Raw genomic sequence first — 18,711 nt, 5'->3', positions numbered from 1 at the left:
GGGGCAAAAGCGGGTGCAACTCAATATTAGGAAGGTGTTCCTAATGTTTTCTATAATCAGTGTACGTTGTCTATGGAAAGTAACACCGTACATGCATTTTTTCACAAAAAATATTTTTAATGGCGAGACAATCAATCCACTCCAGTCAGCAGAAGTACATCTTCAGCTGTTGAGAAAGTGTTGTTCAAAAAAATTATGCAAAAACAAAGCTGATTACTTTAATAGATGATCTCAAGACGCTGCTCTTTACTTTGAGGTCTATGCATATTGTGATTAAGATACAACACACAACACTGTTTTTTGCTTTATTCAAGTGTAAAAGCCTGTTATATCACACCTAGAAAGAAACAGAATAGGTTCGTGTTTAGCCAGTCCCTTTGCAATTTATAAAATACATTACATAACGTTCGGAGTGATAATTTATGTTTCAGATTCCCCCTAATCCACCCCTTACAACAAACAGACTTAGAGTATGTTCTCATTATTTGCTCTGCTATAACCCTGTTCACAATCTATAACAACAATAATGCGAGGTATAGTATTAAGGTGAACTATCTATAACAACAATACTGTGAGCTAGATTAATAGGGTGAACTGTGACCTATCTATAACAACAATACTGTGAGCTAGATTAATAGGGTGAACTGTGACCTATCTATAACAACAATACTGTGAGCTAGATTAATAGGGTGAACTGTGACCTATCTATAACAACAATACTGTGAGCTAGATTAATAGGGTGAACTGTGACCTATCTATAACAACAATACTGTGAGCTAGATTAATAGGGTGAACTGTGACCTATCTATAACAACAATACTGTGAGCTAGATTAATAGGGTGAACTGTGACCTATCTATAACAACAATACTGTGAGCTAGATTAATAGGGTGAACTGTGACCTATCTATAACAACAATACTGTGAGCTAGATTAATAGGGTGAACTGTGACCTATCTATAACAACAATACTGTGAGCTAGATTAATAGGGTGAACTGTGACCTATCTATAACAACAATACTGTGAGCTAGATTAATAGGGTGAACTGTGACCTATCTATAACAACAATACTGTGAGCTAGATTAATAGGGTGAACTGTGACCTATCTATAACAACAATACTGTGAGCTAGATTAATAGGGTGAACTGTGACCTATCTATAACAACAATACTGTGAGCTAGATTAATAGGGTGAACTGTGACCTATCTATAACAACAATACTGTGAGCTAGATTAACAGGGTGAACTGTGATCTTCAGTATCGATTCTTCAATACCTTCATTTTCAATTGCACTACTAGAGAAAATGGTGTACCTTTACATAAATCCAAGCACCGTTACAGCTGATATTTCTTGTACTGGGGTGATAATGATGTTGTAGAGTACATTACAGGAGAGCATATTGTCCAAGGAAGAGAGCACATTGTCTAAGGAGAGCACATTGTCCAAGGAGGAGAGTACATTGTCCAAGGAGAGCACATTGTCCATGGAGGAGAGCACATTGTCCAAGGAGGAGAGCACATTGTCCAAGGAAGACACCACATAGTCCAAGGAGGAGACCACATTGTCCAAGGAGGAGAGCACATTGTTTGAGGAGAGCTTCTCATCTGGCCAGGATAACTAGTGCTTCTCTTGAGTTGACAGATATGGATAAGGCACATCTGTAGACAGTCCTGGCATCTTAAGAAAGGTCAGCTTGTTTTTGATACACTACAGCCAATCCCAATTCGCTCCTACCCCTTCCCCTTGGCTGTAACCTTTTGAAATTGAGAATTATTTTAATTACTATTTCATTGGCAGAGTTGACAAACTCATGCCCAAAACAAACTGTGAGCCATCATATTTATGGTTGAAAAATTGTTATCCATCAATAATGAGAAATCACCTGGCATTGACAAATTAGATGGAAAGCTGGAAAGCTACTGAGGATGGTAGCTGACTCTATAGCCACTCCTATCTGTCATATCTTTAGTCTGAGCCTGGAGAAAAGTGTTTGTCCTCAGGTCTGGAGGGAAGCCAAAGTCATTCCGCTACCCAAGAATGGTAAATCATTCTTTACTGGTTCTAACAGCTGACTAATAAGCTTTCTGCCAGCTCTTAGCAAACTTCAGGAAAAACTGGTGTTTGACCAAATACAATGCTATTTCTCTGTAATCTAATTAACAACAGAGAAGGGCACTCAACATGTACTGCACTGACACAAATGACTGATGATTGGCTGAAAGAAATTGATAATAAAAAGATGGTGGGAGCTGTATTGTTAGACTTCAGAACAAACTTTAATATTATTGACCATAGCCTGTTGTTGGATAAACCTATGTGTTATGGCTTTACATTCTTTACCATAGGATGTAAAGCCATAACACATATTTGGTGCAAATCATTCCGTAAGTTCTAGACCTCTGGTAATGAATGATGTGGCTGTTGAACAAGTTGAGGAAACTAAACTTCTCGGGGTCGCCCTAGATTATAAATTGTCATGGTCAAGACATATTGATTCAATTGTTGTAAAGATGGGGAGAGGTCTGTCTGTGATAAAAAGATGCTCCGAATTTTTAACATCACAGTCAACCAAAAGCCCAGTTTGATCTAATCTGCAAAGAAGAACCTAGAAAAGCTGCAGGTGGCCCCTGCAGCACGTCTTGCCCTTCAATGTACTCTTAGGGCAATTGTCTACAGTATGCACGTCAGTCTCTCTTTGCTCAAAATAGAGGAGAGATTGACTGCATCAATTCTTGTTTTTGTCAGATATATTAATGTGTTGAAAATTCTAAATTGTCTGCATAATCAACTTACATATAGCTCTGACAGAAATACTTACCCCACCAGACATGCCACCAGGGGTCTCTTCACAGTTCCCAGGTCCAGAACAAATTAAAGGAAACGTACAGTATTATATAGAGCCACGATTGCATGGAACTCCCTTCCCTCTCATATTGCTAAAGTGAACCGCAAACTTGATATCAAAAAACAAATAAAGCAACACCTCTCCCCCATGTGACCTACTTGTTGTGTGTATGTACTGACACGTATGTGTAACTGATCGATGCACACACACACACACACACACACACACACACACACACACACACACACACACACACACACACACACACACACACACACACACACACACACACACACACACACACACACACACACACACACACACACACACTCTACACACACCCACACATTATTATTCTTAAGTTTTATTAAATGTGTCCTTAGTTGTAGTTTATATTTAAGTCTGTAATGTCACTAACTATGTTTCCATCCACAGTTTTTATGCGGATAAAGTCATACCGTACAAAAAACAATCATAACAGCTGTGAAGGAAACAGGATGTTTCAGTACAATTTTGTAAACGCCGACAGATCATTTGTTTGTTCGACATGGTGGGATCTTTTTGTGTCTGTACAATTTATTAGGCGAGAAATGGCAGTGGAAACACCTTTATGCGCAAATATATCAAAGTAAACTTGGAGTCATGCGATATGGTGTGTGATCCTCCCACTACAACTCGGGAAACCATGCAGTTTATTAGGCTACAGATGAAATATGTTATGATGAACTTCACAGGGTGCTGAAAGTGCAAAGTGATCTTGATGCTCCTTTCCAATAACTATCGAGGGTCCTTTTCTGGTGTCATGATGATCGATGCTTGACTGCCATTTGACAAATGAAAATATTCTTGCTCTTATCCATAATAATCGTATCATTTTTGACTACCTGCACAGCCTACCCGCACTGTATCTGTGAGTTGTTGGCTAGAGCACACTGCCAAGACCAGAGTAGGCACATTAACGCAACAGTGTTAGTAGTAAGTAAAGTTAAAAATGCGATGGAAACACATTGAACTTAAAAAATGAATTCTGTACATGAAAACTTATGTGAAAAAGTAAATTGTCATCACGCACTGATTTTTATCCGCAACAAGTCTATTTGGTGGAAACACACCACTGGTGGGAAAATGCGCATGTTTTCTTTATGCGGATTCTAGAATATTTGCATGAAAATCTGTCCTCAAAGGGATGGAAACCTAGCTAGTATTAATATTTTTAGATGTATGTAAATTATAGTATTTTTGTCTGTAATGTATTTTTTCGTTGTGTATCAGACCCCAGGTAGACTAGATGTCACCATTGGTGTCGGCTAATGGGGATCCTAATGACATCAAATCAAATAACCCTTTGATGTTTGCAGACCTGTAAGGTGTAAACGATAGGATGTTGCCTCCCCCACTACGCTGCTTATAGTTATCCAGACCCCTTAGAAATGAAGACATGGAAGAGTTAGGGCCAAGGGGAAGAGTTAGGGAGCAAACTAGCACCAACTGAGAGAGTCTGCTGAGAAAAGGGGGTGTAGGCCAAGCAGGGTCTTGCTATACCCCCCCGCTCCATCCAGGTTTGGCTGAATCCTAACAGGCTATACTTACTGGGGGATGAATTAAACCTCACCGCACTGGCTTCTAGTCACATCAGTGACTCATGCTCTTTCTTTCTTCCACTAACTCCTTGTATCTTTATATTCCACACAGCTCAGGCAGGCTTGGCTGCTCAGGAACAGTTTGGAGCACCAGATGCAGCAGCAGCTCGCGTTCAAACAGGTTAATATTCAAGGTCCACTAACACCCGTCAATACCCATTGCCCTTTGTTGCCAATGTAGCTGGCAAAAGAGGAGACGATACCGGATGTCCTCCCCTGTTCTTTCCCAGTTCCAGCCTCTCTCCTAGGGGCTGTATGGCGGGGGCTTCTCGTCGGGTGGGCAGTAAGGTGGAGAGTAGCACGGGGGGACCAGGGAGGACCACATGTGGCTGGCCCCCGACTGGGACTCATCAGACAGGCCAGAAGAGTCTGGGAACATCATACTGGAGCCCTGAAGAGACATGAGGGGGAAGTTGAGCCGGGGTTGAAACAAGACAGGCGACTTGAGTTTGTACAGTACTCATCCTATGGTCAAGCAGTGAGGACAGAATCATAACACCATTGACATAAACTCGTGATCTCCTCAAGAGTTTGAGCTACCCACACATAGTTTAAATTAATCTTCAGTCCTAATGAATTATTCCTGTTAGTTGTGGCTTTCTGGGGGGTAATGAATGATGGGTATTAGTAGTTTATTACCTGCAGGTCGTAGGCAGTATAGGGTGGCAGGTAGGGGGCATTGCTGTAGTAGCAGTTGAAGGAGGAGGTGCTGGGAGCTGGAAGCTCTGTGGAGACAGGAGCTGCTGGGAGGGGCTCTGACTCACACGAGTCAGGGGTCAGCATGGGCGTCTGTCCAAAACACATACAGATAGAATGAGCAATACTGATACCTGTGGTCCATGGTGTAAACACACACTCTCACGCACACACACGCGCACACACACAACAATGATTGACGAAGGGCCACGCTAAGGGTCACACTAAGGGCCGAGGTGCTAAGTTTTCATCTTGAGCAAACCCTAAGTAAATCAAATGCCTAAAATGCCTAATTAACATCATTCAACCTTTTAAGAATGGTTGGGCAACTTTTTAAGAATTGTTCATTTCTGCCTACCGGGTTACTATCTGGGGCGACAGGGTAGCCTAGTGGTTAGAGTGTTGGACTAGTAACCGGAAGGTTGCACGTTCAAACCCCCCAGCCAACAAGGTCTGTCGTTATGCCCCTGAACAGGCAGTTAACCCACTGTTCCTAGGCCATCATTGAAAATAAGAATTTGTTCTTAACTGACTTGCCTAGTTAAATAAAGGTAAAATAAAAATGTCTGCTCCTCCATCTCTGGGTCAGTGTCTTATATCATGTTTGCTCCTCCATCTCTGGGTCAGTGTCTTATACTGTAACGGGTGTCATCTTCTGAAGAGGAGGAATCGGACCAAAGCGCCGCGTGGTAAGTGTTCATGACTTTATTTAAACTGAACACTGAGACAAAATAACAAATTGAACAAAACGAAACAGTTCTGTCTGGTGCAGACACAAAACAGAAAACAACTACCCACAAAAACCATGTGCTCCTCCATCTCTGGGTCAGTGTCTTATATCATGTCTGCTCCTACATCTCTGGGTCAGTGTCTTATATCATGTCTGCTCCTCCATCTCTGGGTCAGTGTCTTATACCATGTCTGCTCCTCCATCTCTGGGTCAGTGTCTTATATCATGTCTGCTCCTCCATCTCTGGGTCAGTGTATTATACCATGTCTGCTCCTCCATCTCTGGGTCAGTGTCATATCATGTCTGCTCCTCCATCTCTGGGTCAGTGTCTTATACCATGTCTGCTCCTCCATCTCTGGGTCAGTGTCTTATATCATGTCTGCTCCTCCATCTCTGGGTCAGTGTCTTATATCATGTCTGCTCCTCCATCTCCGGGTCAGTGTCTTATATCATGTCTGCTCCTCCATATCTGGGTCAGTGTCTTATATCATGTCTGGGTCAGTGTCTTATATCATGTCTGCTCCTCCATCTCTGGGTCAGTGTCTTATATCATGTCTGCTCCTCCATCTCTGGGTCAGTGTCTTATATCATGTCTGCTTCTCCATCTCTGGGTCAGTGTCTTATATCATGTCTGCTCCTCCATCTCTGGGTCAGTGTCTTATACCATGTCTGCTCCTCCATCTCTGGGTCAGTGTCTTATACCATGTCTGCTCCTCCATCTCTGGGTCAGTGTCTTATACCATGTCTGCTCCTCCATCTCTGGGTCAGTGTCTTATATCATGTCTGCTCCTCCATCTCTGGGTCAAATAAATCCAATAAATCCATTTAAATTGATTCAGCTTGAGGTTTGCACATTTGGGACTATTCCATTGCTTCCATTATACCGCGTTAAACTCAATCAATCGCAGCTCAAGTATTTCAAACTATTTGACATAACTAGGTAGGGGCGGCAGGTAGCCTGGCGAAAGGTTGCTGGATCGAATTCCAGAGCTGACAAGGCAAAAATCTGTCGTTAACGCACTGTTCCCCAGGCGCCGTGGATTTCGATTAAGGCATCCGTCCTCACCTCTCTGATTCAGAGGGGTTGGGTTAAATGCGGAAGATACAGTTCAGTTGAATGCATTCAGTTGTACAACTGACTAGGTATCCCCCTTTCTTTCTTGAACTAAGTACACTATATACGTCCCAGGGTCATACTCATTAGGCACCAAACGGAAGAAAGCGGACTAAAACTGGGAGGGAATACCTGAACTAGTCCAATAAGAACCACTTTCTTTCAGTTTCTGTTGAAAAACACTTTAAAACTTAATGCTAGGATGTGCCCTAAATAATACAACCCAGATATGTCCTGCTGTTCATCTCACCATGTCCTTGAAGCCTCCCAGCACGGCGGCGGTTATGATGCCCAGGAAAAGAGCGATGATGTTGAGGATGGTGACGGACCACAGCAGGTGATAAAGGTGTACCACATCCTCGCAGCTCCCCACCTCCGTGTACTCGTGGTAGCCCCCCATCAGCTCCACACGGCTGGGCCAGTGTGTGGGAGAGGTGGGTGTACGAGATCAGGAAGGACAAAGAGTAAAGACATACAGAAGTAAGTAAGAACCACTTACTTGAGACGCAAGGCTACAGAGAAAAGTGTCATTTGTACCACATTCACTGTGTATTTAATTATTTGATAGAAAATGACAACAGAATATAAATACATGAACATAAGTTGGCCTTTGGCTGTCAAATGGAGCAGAAATGGAGGAACTAGCTACAACTACTAGAAAGTAAGAGCTGGGGGACAGGTAGGTGGACTGGTCTTCATGCAGGAGTGATGATACACTCATTCCCATGGTCTTCATACACTCATTCCCATGGTGTGTTCTAAGCAAGAAGACTTCTACACAGCTACTGTTAAAATCAACCACAACAACAGAAAATGGGTTGTTAATGAGTCTCAAGGGGCTAAAAGAAAGGGACCTACTTCCAAATCATGGACGTTTTCCTAAACTTTTTCAAAACATCTTTATTCGCATGTCCCAAAAGAGGATGTTCTCTGAAACATAAGCCCAAAAAAGTTTTTACAATTTCATTTTTCCACCAGTGCTGACCTTACAGCAACATAAAATACACTAAAACAGCACAAGGGTAAATACATGAGGTAAACAAGGAAATAATCAAACTAAGAAAACAATCAAATTGAGATGAGTTAAGCTGCCTCTCAGACTGCAAGATAATATCAAAATAATCCTGTGATGACAGAAGTTGGTGAAAGAGGCTTGGGAAACTCACTTGCCACAGTTGTAGAGGTCACAGCAGTAGCAGGTATTAGATTTCACACGTAGGTTACAGGTTGCACGGGATGCTGTCTGGCAGTGAACCTAGATTTCACACAGGTAGTCACTGTTATCACACAGTAAAGCAAATGGATCATGCTCTCTATATTGGGAAACTGATGGATTTTCAACTCTAAGGCAATGTTTAAACCACTTTAAGGCAACTTTTTAACTTTAAGGCAACATATAAACAACTTCAAGGCAACCTTTCAACAAAGTGGTGATATGAGTGTGCACTTACGTCCTCATAATCCACAGAGGATTTTGAATTGGCGTAGAAATCACAGCGGCCGGCATAGTAAGGTCTAAGGTCCTGGGGCGTAACAAAACATACAAACATTTCATCCTACTGTTTAGGTTTTACACATCATTAGAGAAGAAACAACAGCATCAACCACACCAGCAGGATACACTGCAACAACACTAGATTAAAATTAATTTACGTCTTTTAGTTACTCTATACGTAAGTAACCAGTATGTAATTAATACTTTCTCATGGAAAATACAGAAAAGGTACAAAAACAATGATATAATTAAGCAATAAAGCACGAGGGGGTGTGGTATATAGCCAGTATACCATGGCTAAGGGCTGTTCTTAAGCACAATGCAACGCGGAGTGCCTGTACACAGCCCTTAGTCGTGGTATATCGGCCATATATCACAAACCCCCGAGGTGCCTTATTGCTATTATAAACTGGTTACCAACGTAATTAGAGGAGTAAAAATAAATGTTTTGGTCATACCCGTGGTATAAGGTCTGATATACCATGACTGTCAGCCAATCAGCAAACAGGGCTTGAACCACCCAGTTTATAATTGAAAATAATTGACAATGGTCATATTATATATGAAATCAGTTACTAGTGTGGTTACTGTGTAATAACACTAACACATTGATATTCCATATGACTGCATGTTAACTGCATTAGAGCTTGGCTTATTGCCTCTCCTTCGTACTGCTACTCACTATGTGTCTGGCTGCAAACACCCCATCCACAATGGCACAGCAGAAGGCAGCCACCACTCCAAAACTGATGAACACAATGGACGCCACCAGCTGTAAGAGAAACAAAGAGTGAGGAGAGAAACAAAGAGTGAGGAGAGAAACAAAGAGTGAGGAGAGAAACAAAGAGCTATCCACTCAGACCTTAGTCTTATTACCTTCCATTGGAAAGTCACCTCAGGGGAAATATTCTCATTCCATGAATAAATTATTGTGTTTGTTGCTCTGCATCTAATGTTGGACATTATCTACTACATGATGTATTATCTACTACATGATGTATTATCTACTACATGATGTATTATCTACTAGATTATGTATTATCTGTTACAGTATTATCTACTACATGATGTATCATCTACTACATGATGTATCATCTACTACATTATGTATTATCTACTACATTATGTGTCATCTACTGCATTATGTATTATCTATTACAGTATTATCTACATTATGTATTATCTACTACATTATGTATTATCTACTACATTATGTATTATCTATTACAGTATTATCTACTACATTATGTATCATCTACTGCATTATGTATTATCTATTACAGTATTATCTACTACATTATGTATTATCTACTACATTATGTATTATCTACTACATTATGTATTATCTATTACAGTATTATCTACTACATTATGTATTATCTACTACATTATGTATTATCTACTACAGTATTATCTACTACATTATGTATCATCTACTGCATTATGTATTATCTACTACAGTATGTATTATCTAATACATGATGTATTATCTACTACAGTATGTATTATCTACTACATGATGTATTATCGACTACATTATGTATTATCTACTACAGTATTATCTACTACATTATGTATTATCTACTACATTATGTATTATCTACTACAATATTATCTACTACAGTATTATCTACTACATTATGTATCATCTACTGCATTATGTATTATCTACTACATTATGTATTATCTACTACAGTATTATCTACTACATTATGTATCATCTACAACAGCATTATCTACTACATGATGTATTATCTACTACATGATGTATTATCTACTACATTTTGTATTATCTACTATATTATGTATTATCTACTACAGTATTATCTACTACAATATTATCTACTACAGTATTATCTACTACAATATTATCTACTACAGTATTATTTTCCACCATAATTTGCAAATAAATTCATTAAAAATCCTACAACGTGATTTTCTGGATTTTTTTTCTCATTTTGTCTGTCATAGTTGAAGTGTACCTATGATGAAAATTACAGGCCTCTCTCATCTTTTTAAGTGGGAGAACTTGCACAATTGGTGGCTGACTAAATACTTTTTTGCCCCACTGTATGAGTGTGTGAGGACACGTGTAAACCAAGTCACTGAGAATGCAACATTGGGTGCGTGTTCCCGGTGAGGAGAGGGGGTGGGGGTGTATATTGGAGGTGGGCACAGGACAACTGTGATAGAGTGCTCTGACTGTCACCTCGGTCCTGCGGTGCCCGCCCCACGTGGCACAGTGCCCAGCTCTTTTCAGGCACCGCTACCCTCACCCTCAAGTCCTTTCACTGCTCAAAGAAAGACAGCATGTATTCAATGACACATCACCCCACCCTTTCTACAACACTCTACATCCCTCCCTGGGAGGAGAGGAGAGGAAGGAAGCAGTAGCCAGGGACAACACACATTCAAAAGCAACCAGCAACTGTAGGGACTTGGGTCTGAGCCAAGATTAATTTCATGGGAATATATTCCATCTATGTTTGGCAACATCAACAACAACAATATTTCCACATCATGTATACATGTGTGGATGGTGCCGGATATATCCATATGTTGTCAACTGTATTATGTGGGAGGAATGCACTAGGGTGGCAACAGCTCCACTGTATTATGTGGGAGGAATGCACTAGGGTGGCAACAGCTCCACTGTATTATGTGGGAGGAATGCACTAGGCTGGCAACAGCTCCACTGTATTATGTGGGAGGAATGCACTAGGGTGGCAACAGCTCCACTGTATTATGTGGGAGGAATGCACTAGGGTGGCAACAGCTCCACTGTATTATGTGGGAGGAATGCACTAGGGTGGCAACAGCTCCACTGTATTATGTGGGAGGAATGCACTAGGGGGAGGCAACAGCTCCACTGTATTATGTGGGAGGAATGCACTAGGGTGGCAACAGCTCCAGCTCCACTGTATTATGTGGGAGGAATGCACTAGGGTGGCAACAGCTCCACTGTATTATGTGGGAGGAATGCACTAGGGTGGCAACAGCTCCACTGTATTATGTGGGAGGAATGCACTAGGGTGGCAACAGCTCCAGCTCCACTGTATTATGTGGGAGGAATGCACTAGGGTGCTTTGGATGTAAGTTGTTTACTGCTATTTGCTCCTCATCCAGCCCCCCTGTAGTTTCTGTGCATTAAGGCTGTCATGCTACACACTCATTATTTATTTTGGGAGCTATGGAGAGTGGCTATGCCCCTGGCAACACCTTTCATCTGCAGTTCCTTCTGTACATTCCTGCGTGGACATCTGTCCTCCTCCTCTTACACATGTCTATTTCTGGGTGCATCTCACAAGAAGCGCTAGGAGCTATTTTCTGATAGCCACGCTAAAACCCCCGTGAGCCAACTGTGTCATTCTGCTAGAGAAGGTAGCTGTGGTTGTGTGCCCATGCCACATGAAGACCGCAATTTGGATGTAGTCTATGTCAAGTGAATGCAGCTTAAAGAATTGGATTGGGTTATTGGTGGTGTATGTCTGCAGAGAGATATAGAGCCGTGGCATAGAAACTGATACGGTGTGCAGGCGTAATATAATTCCTCTTACCATCTGCCTCTTGTTTTCTATCAGATGGGCTCCGATGATTCCCAGAAAGGAGCCAAAGCCCAGCTGAAAAAAGAGCAGACTGTTGATAGGGCGCCAGTGGAACTGGAATAAATAGGAAATACATTTGAATCAGCAATTACAACACAACACTGATTCCCTCAGGATCAGGAAATGGCCCTTCCATTCGGTTCACCCAAATGACCTTTCCCCAGAAATAATCAAATGGCCCTGTTCAAATACTGTACAAATGCATCCTCCCTTCCTTGTTTCCTTGAGGTAAGAAAAATCTATAAATTATTGCATAAGTGTCCAAGATCACCACCTTATTACTTTCATCAATCAAACAAATTCAGATCTGTGATTACTTCATGGAAGTAATCACAGGTCTGTAACAGTTTACCCACCTTTTGCTGAAAAAGGCATTGAAAGTATAGGGTGCGTTACTTTTTTCACCACGATCGGTGATCAGCGTTTACCCACCTATTTTTTACCACAACATCACTGGTAGGAAGGTAAGGAAGGATGCATTTCTGAAGTATTCGAACAGGGTCCATATCTATGATCGTGACATTGACCACTCAGTAAGATACATCTGGTGAAAGTACAGCCAGTCTCAGCTCTATTCACACAAGTTCACAATAACATTTATCTTGATCTATCCTAGCCAATGCTGTTCTTAAATATCTGGCTTATTATTGTATCTGAAATTTGATTCACTGGTATTTCTTCAGAAGAATGACCATAGATGATTTATTCTTATAGACAGCCTAATCAACATCCACTGTCACGCCCTGACCTGTTTCTTGTGTTTGCCTCCACCCCCTCCAGGTGTCGCTTATTTTCCCCAGTGTATTTATCCTGTTATTGCTGTCTCTCTGTGCCAGATCGTCTTGTACGTTTTTCAAGTCAACCAGCGTGTTTCCCCGTGCTCCTGCTTTTTTTGCTAGTCCTCCCGGTTTTGACCCTTGCCTGTTTTCTGGACTTCATACCCGCCTGCCTGACCATTCTGCCTGCCCTGACCTCGAGCCCACATGCCACTCTGTACCTCCTGGTCTCTGAACTGGTTTTGTCCTTTTGCCTGTCCATGACCATTCTCTTGCCTACCCCTTTTGGATTGTCAATAAATATCAAAGACTCTAACCATCTGCCTCCTGTGTCTGCATCTGGGTCTCGCCTTGTGCCTTGATAATCCACACGGAATAGAATAGAACGAAGGACATGTATTTTTACTGTTAGGAAGCTTCTTCTTTAGAACTTGTTAAAAGCATGTATGAGTCTTTATAATGGCTTAGAATAAGGCTTACAATATATTAGTATAAGCTCTATAGGACCACCACTGTTGCTTTCTTCTGAGGCAGAATGCTGAGGATTGTATAGATGGGGATTCTGAAGCCAATTTATGGATGATGAGTACATGTTTCATCCTCTAATGACAAACGTGCTAAATAATGAATGTGGGGGAAATGCCACCCTCTGAGAGACCATCATAAATTGTCACTCAAAAGCAGCTAAAAGAGAGCTTACATCAGCCAGAGCATATTACCCTGGATGGTATACTCTTTTCAGAAACACTTAAAGTTAATTAAAGTCTGCAGGCATAACGCGCTTTAGAGTAGAAAATAATAGAGTAGACCAGAATAGAGTATAATAGAATACAATGGTATAGAATAGAGTAGAATAGTACATCTGTGACGGAATTTCTTGTTTATAACTAATTATTATAATAATAATAATAACAATAATAATGCTATTATAGAAGCACGTATAAGCATGTATAAAATATGTATAATGTATTATAAGAATCCAGCTTTTAATATGTTATTTTGCTCTGTGTAACAACATTTCAACTTTCTCAAAATGGCTGGTATTTAGTCAGGATCGAGAGGATGATAAGCCATTACAAGAGGGTCATATACTCATGACAAGTCTTATGATGCATTATAGTGTTACCCTCTTCTCGTTGAGGTATGACATATCGCTAAGACAGTAAGATGTTAGACTTCTACTTACAATGACTCCAGGGTAGTAGCCACCGACTGTGATGTTCTGTGTCCTGGTGGTGGCTGCCAATCCAAAGATAAGGATGAGTAGAGACACAATGAGCAACATCATAGTGACCATGATGGACTTCCGTTTCCTCTGTTTGAATGATCCTGGAAGACAAACACAGCGTTAGACAATATACCTGTATATACCCTCAATATACCTGTATATACCATCAGTACACAGTGGTGGAAAAAGTACCTAATTGTCATACTTGAGTAAAAGTTAAGATACCTTAATACAAAATGACTCATGTAAAAGTGAAAGTCACCTCGTAAAATACTACTAAATGTCTAAAAGTATTTGGTTTTAAATATACCTAAGTATCAAAAGTAAATGTAAATGCTAAAATATACTTAAGTATCAAAAGTAAAAGTATAAATCATTTCAAATTCCTTATATTAAGCAAACCAGACGGCACAGTTTCCTTTTTTATTTATTTATGGATAGCCAGGGGCACTCTCCAACACTCAGACATAATTTACAAAGCACCACCTAAAGAAATTCTAATTAACAATAATAATTGGTACCCTTCCCCAGATCTGTGCCTTGACACAATCCTATCTCGGAGCTCTACGGACAATTCCTTCGACCTCATTTCTTTGTTTTTGCTCTTACTGTCAAATGTGGGACCTTGTATAGACAGGTGTGTGCCTTTCCAAATCATGTCCAATCAATTGAATTTATCACAGGTGGTGTCCAATCAAGTTGTAGAAACATCTCAAGGATGATCAATGGAAACAGGATGCACCTGAACTCAATTTGGAGTCTCGTAGCAAAGGGTATGAATACTTACGTAAATAATGTATTTCTGTTTTTTTGTTTTTATACATTTACAAAAATGTCTTTGTCATTATGGGGCTCTGTGTGTACATTGATGAGGAAATGTTTTAATTTAATCACTTTTAGAATAAGGCTGTAATATAAAAAAATGTGGAAAAATACAAGGGGTCTTAATACTTTCCGAATGCACTGTACCTGTATATACCCTCAATATACCTGTAAATACACCTCTATATAACCACAATATACCTGTATATACCTTCAATATACCTCAATATACCTGTATACACTGTCAATATACCTCTATATACCATCAATATATCTGTATATACCGCCAATATACCTATATATACCCTCACTATACCTATATATACCCTCAATACACACTATATATACAAAACTATATGGACACCCTTTCAAATTAGTTGATTCGGCTATTTCAGCCACACCTGTTGCTGACAGATATATAAATCGAGTACACAAACATGCAATCTCCATAGACAAACATTGGCAGTAGAATGTCTTTACTGAAGAGCTCAGTGACTTTCAATGTGGCACCGTCATTGGATGTCACCTTTTCAACAAGTCAGTTTGTCAAATTTCTGCCCTGCTAGAGCTGCCCCAGTCAACTGTAAGTGCTGTTATTGTGAAGTGGAAACGTCTAGGAGCAACAACAGCTCAGCTGCGAAGTGGTAGGCCACACAAGCTCGTAGAACGGGACCGCCGAGTGCTGAAGTGCATAGCGCGTAAAAATCGTCTGTCCTCGGTTGCAACATTCACTATCCAAACTGCCTCTGGAAGCAACGTCAGCACATGAACTGTTCGTCGGGAGCTTCATGAAACGGGGTTCAATGGCCGAGCAGCCGCGCACAAGCCTAAGACCACCATGAGCAATACCTAGGGTCGGCTGGAGTGGTTTAAAGCTCGCCGCCATTAGACTCTGGAGCAGTGGAAACGCGTTACCTGGAGTCACACTTCACCATCTGGTAGTCCGTCGGACTAATCTGGGTTTGGCGGATGCCAGGAAAACGCTACCTGCCCGAATGCAGTGTCAACTGTAAGGTTTGGTGGTAGAGGAATGATGGTCTGACACTGTTTTTCATGGTACGGGCTAGGCCCCTTAGTTCCAGTGAAGGGAAATATTAATGCTACAGCATACAATACATTCGAGATGATTCTGTGCTTCCAACTTAGTGGCAGTTTGAGGAATGCGCTTTCCTGTTTCAGCATGACAATGCCCTTTGTGTAGCCGATGTGAAATGGCTAGCTAGTTAGCGGCTGTGCGCACTAGTGGCGTTTCAATCGGTGACGTCACTTGCTCTGAGACCTTGAAGTAGTGGTTCCCCTTGCTCTGCAAGAGCCGCGGCTTTTGTGGAGCGATGGGTAATGATGCTTCGAGGGTGACTGTTGACGTGTGCAGAGCATCCCTGGTTCGCGCCCAGGTCGAGGCGAGGGGACGGACGTAAAGTCTATACTGTTACATTGGTGCCGTGACCCGGATCACTGGTTGCTGCGGAAAGAGGAGGTCAAAAGGGGGGTAAGTGTAGCCGATGTGAAATGGCTAGCTAGTTAGCGGTGGTGCGCAGTAGTGGCGTTTCAATCGGTGACGTCACTTGCTCTGAGACCTTGAAGTAGTGGTTCCCCTTGCTCTGCAAGAGCCGTGGCTTTTGTGGATCGATGGGTAACGATGCTTCGAGGGTGACTGTTGACGTGTGCGGAGCGTCCCTGGTTCAGGGCGAGGGGACGGACGTAAAGTCTATACTGTTACTTTTGCACAAAGTGACGTCCATACAGAAATGGTTTGTTGAGATCGGTGTGGAAGAACTTGACTGGCTTGCACAGAGCCCTGACCTCAACTCCATCTAACACCTTGGGAATGAATTGGAACGCCGACTGCAAGCCAGGCCTAAAAGCCCAACATCAGTGCCCGACCTCATCAATGCTCTTGTGACTGAATGGAAGAAACTCCCAGCAGCAATGTTCCAACATCTAGTGGAAAGCTTTCCCAGAAGTGTGGAGGCTGTTATAGCAGCAATGTTCCAACATCTAGTGGAAAGCTTTCCCAGAAGTGTGGAGGCTGTTATAGCAGCAATGTTCCAACATCTAGTGGAAAGCTTTCCCAGAAGTGTGGAGGCTGTTATAGCAGCAAAGGGGCGACCAACTCCATGTTAATGCCCATGATTTTGGAATGAGATGTTTGTTGAGCAGGTATCCACATACTTTTGGTAATGTAGTGTACCTATATATACCCTCCACAAACCTCTATATCGCCTCAATATACCTCTAGATACCCTCAATATACCTGTATATACCCTCAATATACCACTTTTTGGGGATTGTACTAATATAGTTTTTGACAGTAGTATTCCTGTGTAAGTCATAATACACTCCTCTTCAACTGATAGGGCAATATCAATAGGAGTGTATTATGGTTAGCTGTGTAATAAACCAAGGAATCTAAAGCCTTGATTAAACTAACCCTGTCGTTCCCCTTGCTCCATTCCATTCAAAATGCATGCATGTGTAGTTAAAATATATTATCATCTAGACATTGATCATTTGTTTCTCATTATTAACATTATCGATTCAATGTGACGATTCACGGTAGCATACATTTTTGATAATACTGGCTTTATCTAGTATTATTTTGTATTTAACAACATGATTTGGGCTATTTAGAATGCTATATAGTTAGATAATTGAACATAACAAGACTATTTAAAGAACTAAATTTCGACAAAAAAATTGATGTGTCCTAAGCGCTCGAATTGTCTGATGTCGAATCAGGTGCACGTGTTGTTGTAACCATGTAATTAATGAATAATTGCATGGTAATAACATCTTATAGAACTACTTTGTAAGAAACACAAATACAATGTAACCTGCCGTGGGTGTGTGAATGTTGTTGGCAAAGTAACAAATACATCATCGCTGTATCTAATGCTGCATGGCTGCACCTGCAGTGGCCCGAGCAAAAAGAACAGAAATATACTGTATCTATCTAATGTAAACTAGCGGCTTTCCCATATTAATCAAGAACTGCCCTGCTCGTGTCAAACACATTTAATTCCCACAGAGTTAGTATTACATCCTATCTATTTATCCTGACAATGTGACAAATTGTACCTTTCTTCAGGATTTTGACAAACCCACAAAAAAGAAAAACAGTCAGCCAGTCCAATGTAACCTACATTAGCCATACTAGCCAGTAGGCTACAGACAAAAATATATTGCACCAAGTAGCCTATCATTTTTGCTGTAACCATGCGGTTGACCTCGCACATACTGTACCTATAGGAGTTTCTGTCAAAATTATTCCGGCTTGTTGATTCTGTACAAGAGGCATTTTCTAATTAACCGCGGGAGCTGAATATAGGCCCAAAATTATGATTCAAGGTTAAAAACTAGACACAAAACAAGCGGAACAAAAACGTGTTTACTGCTAAGAGCTAATGCACGCGTGACATTTGATTGCAGTGGCATTCTCTAATAACAGAACCCCCCGCGCCACGTCCGTGGCTGTCTCTTTTACATTAGTGTCTATTGACATGTCCACTCTCTACTGTCTTCATCCGTCGTGAACCGCGGAGCGTCAATAGGTGCACAGTTTTACGCATGCACCACGCTCCAGTCACATTCACACTCAGGACATTAACTAATTTAAATCAGTCCTAAAATAATCGTAGGCTTATTTTATCTCAATTTATTAGCTGAACATTTTCATATAGCCTACTTATAGCCAAAATATATATATGTATTTAGTTTCTGCTTTTTTGTATTCGTCTTTATTATTGTTATATACTGTCAT

General features: G+C 41.1%; 1 protein-coding gene across 1 annotated transcript; it reads right to left on the bottom strand.

The window, feature by feature from the left end:
• Positions 1–3,519: 3,519 nt before the first annotated feature.
• Positions 3,520–18,494, bottom strand: LOC112220655 (transmembrane protein 255A). The gene is made up of 10 exons (XM_024382489.2): positions 18,195–18,494; positions 14,088–14,230; positions 12,078–12,140; positions 9,203–9,292; positions 8,477–8,548; positions 8,192–8,280; positions 7,884–7,955; positions 7,276–7,438; positions 5,125–5,274; positions 3,520–4,876 (listed from the first exon to the last, which is right to left on the bottom strand). The coding sequence occupies exons 1-10, from the start codon at positions 18,247–18,249 to the stop codon at positions 4,730–4,732; spliced, it is 1,044 nt and encodes a 347-aa protein (XP_024238257.1). The 5' UTR covers positions 18,250–18,494; the 3' UTR covers positions 3,520–4,729.
• Positions 18,495–18,711: the final 217 nt, after the last annotated feature.

This window comes from Oncorhynchus tshawytscha, linkage group LG21, assembly GCF_018296145.1.
Source record: "Oncorhynchus tshawytscha isolate Ot180627B linkage group LG21, Otsh_v2.0, whole genome shotgun sequence".
Taxonomy (NCBI): domain Eukaryota; kingdom Metazoa; phylum Chordata; class Actinopteri; order Salmoniformes; family Salmonidae; genus Oncorhynchus; species Oncorhynchus tshawytscha.
Note: the sequence above shows the minus strand (reverse complement) of the source record. Positions and strands in the feature narration are given on the sequence as shown.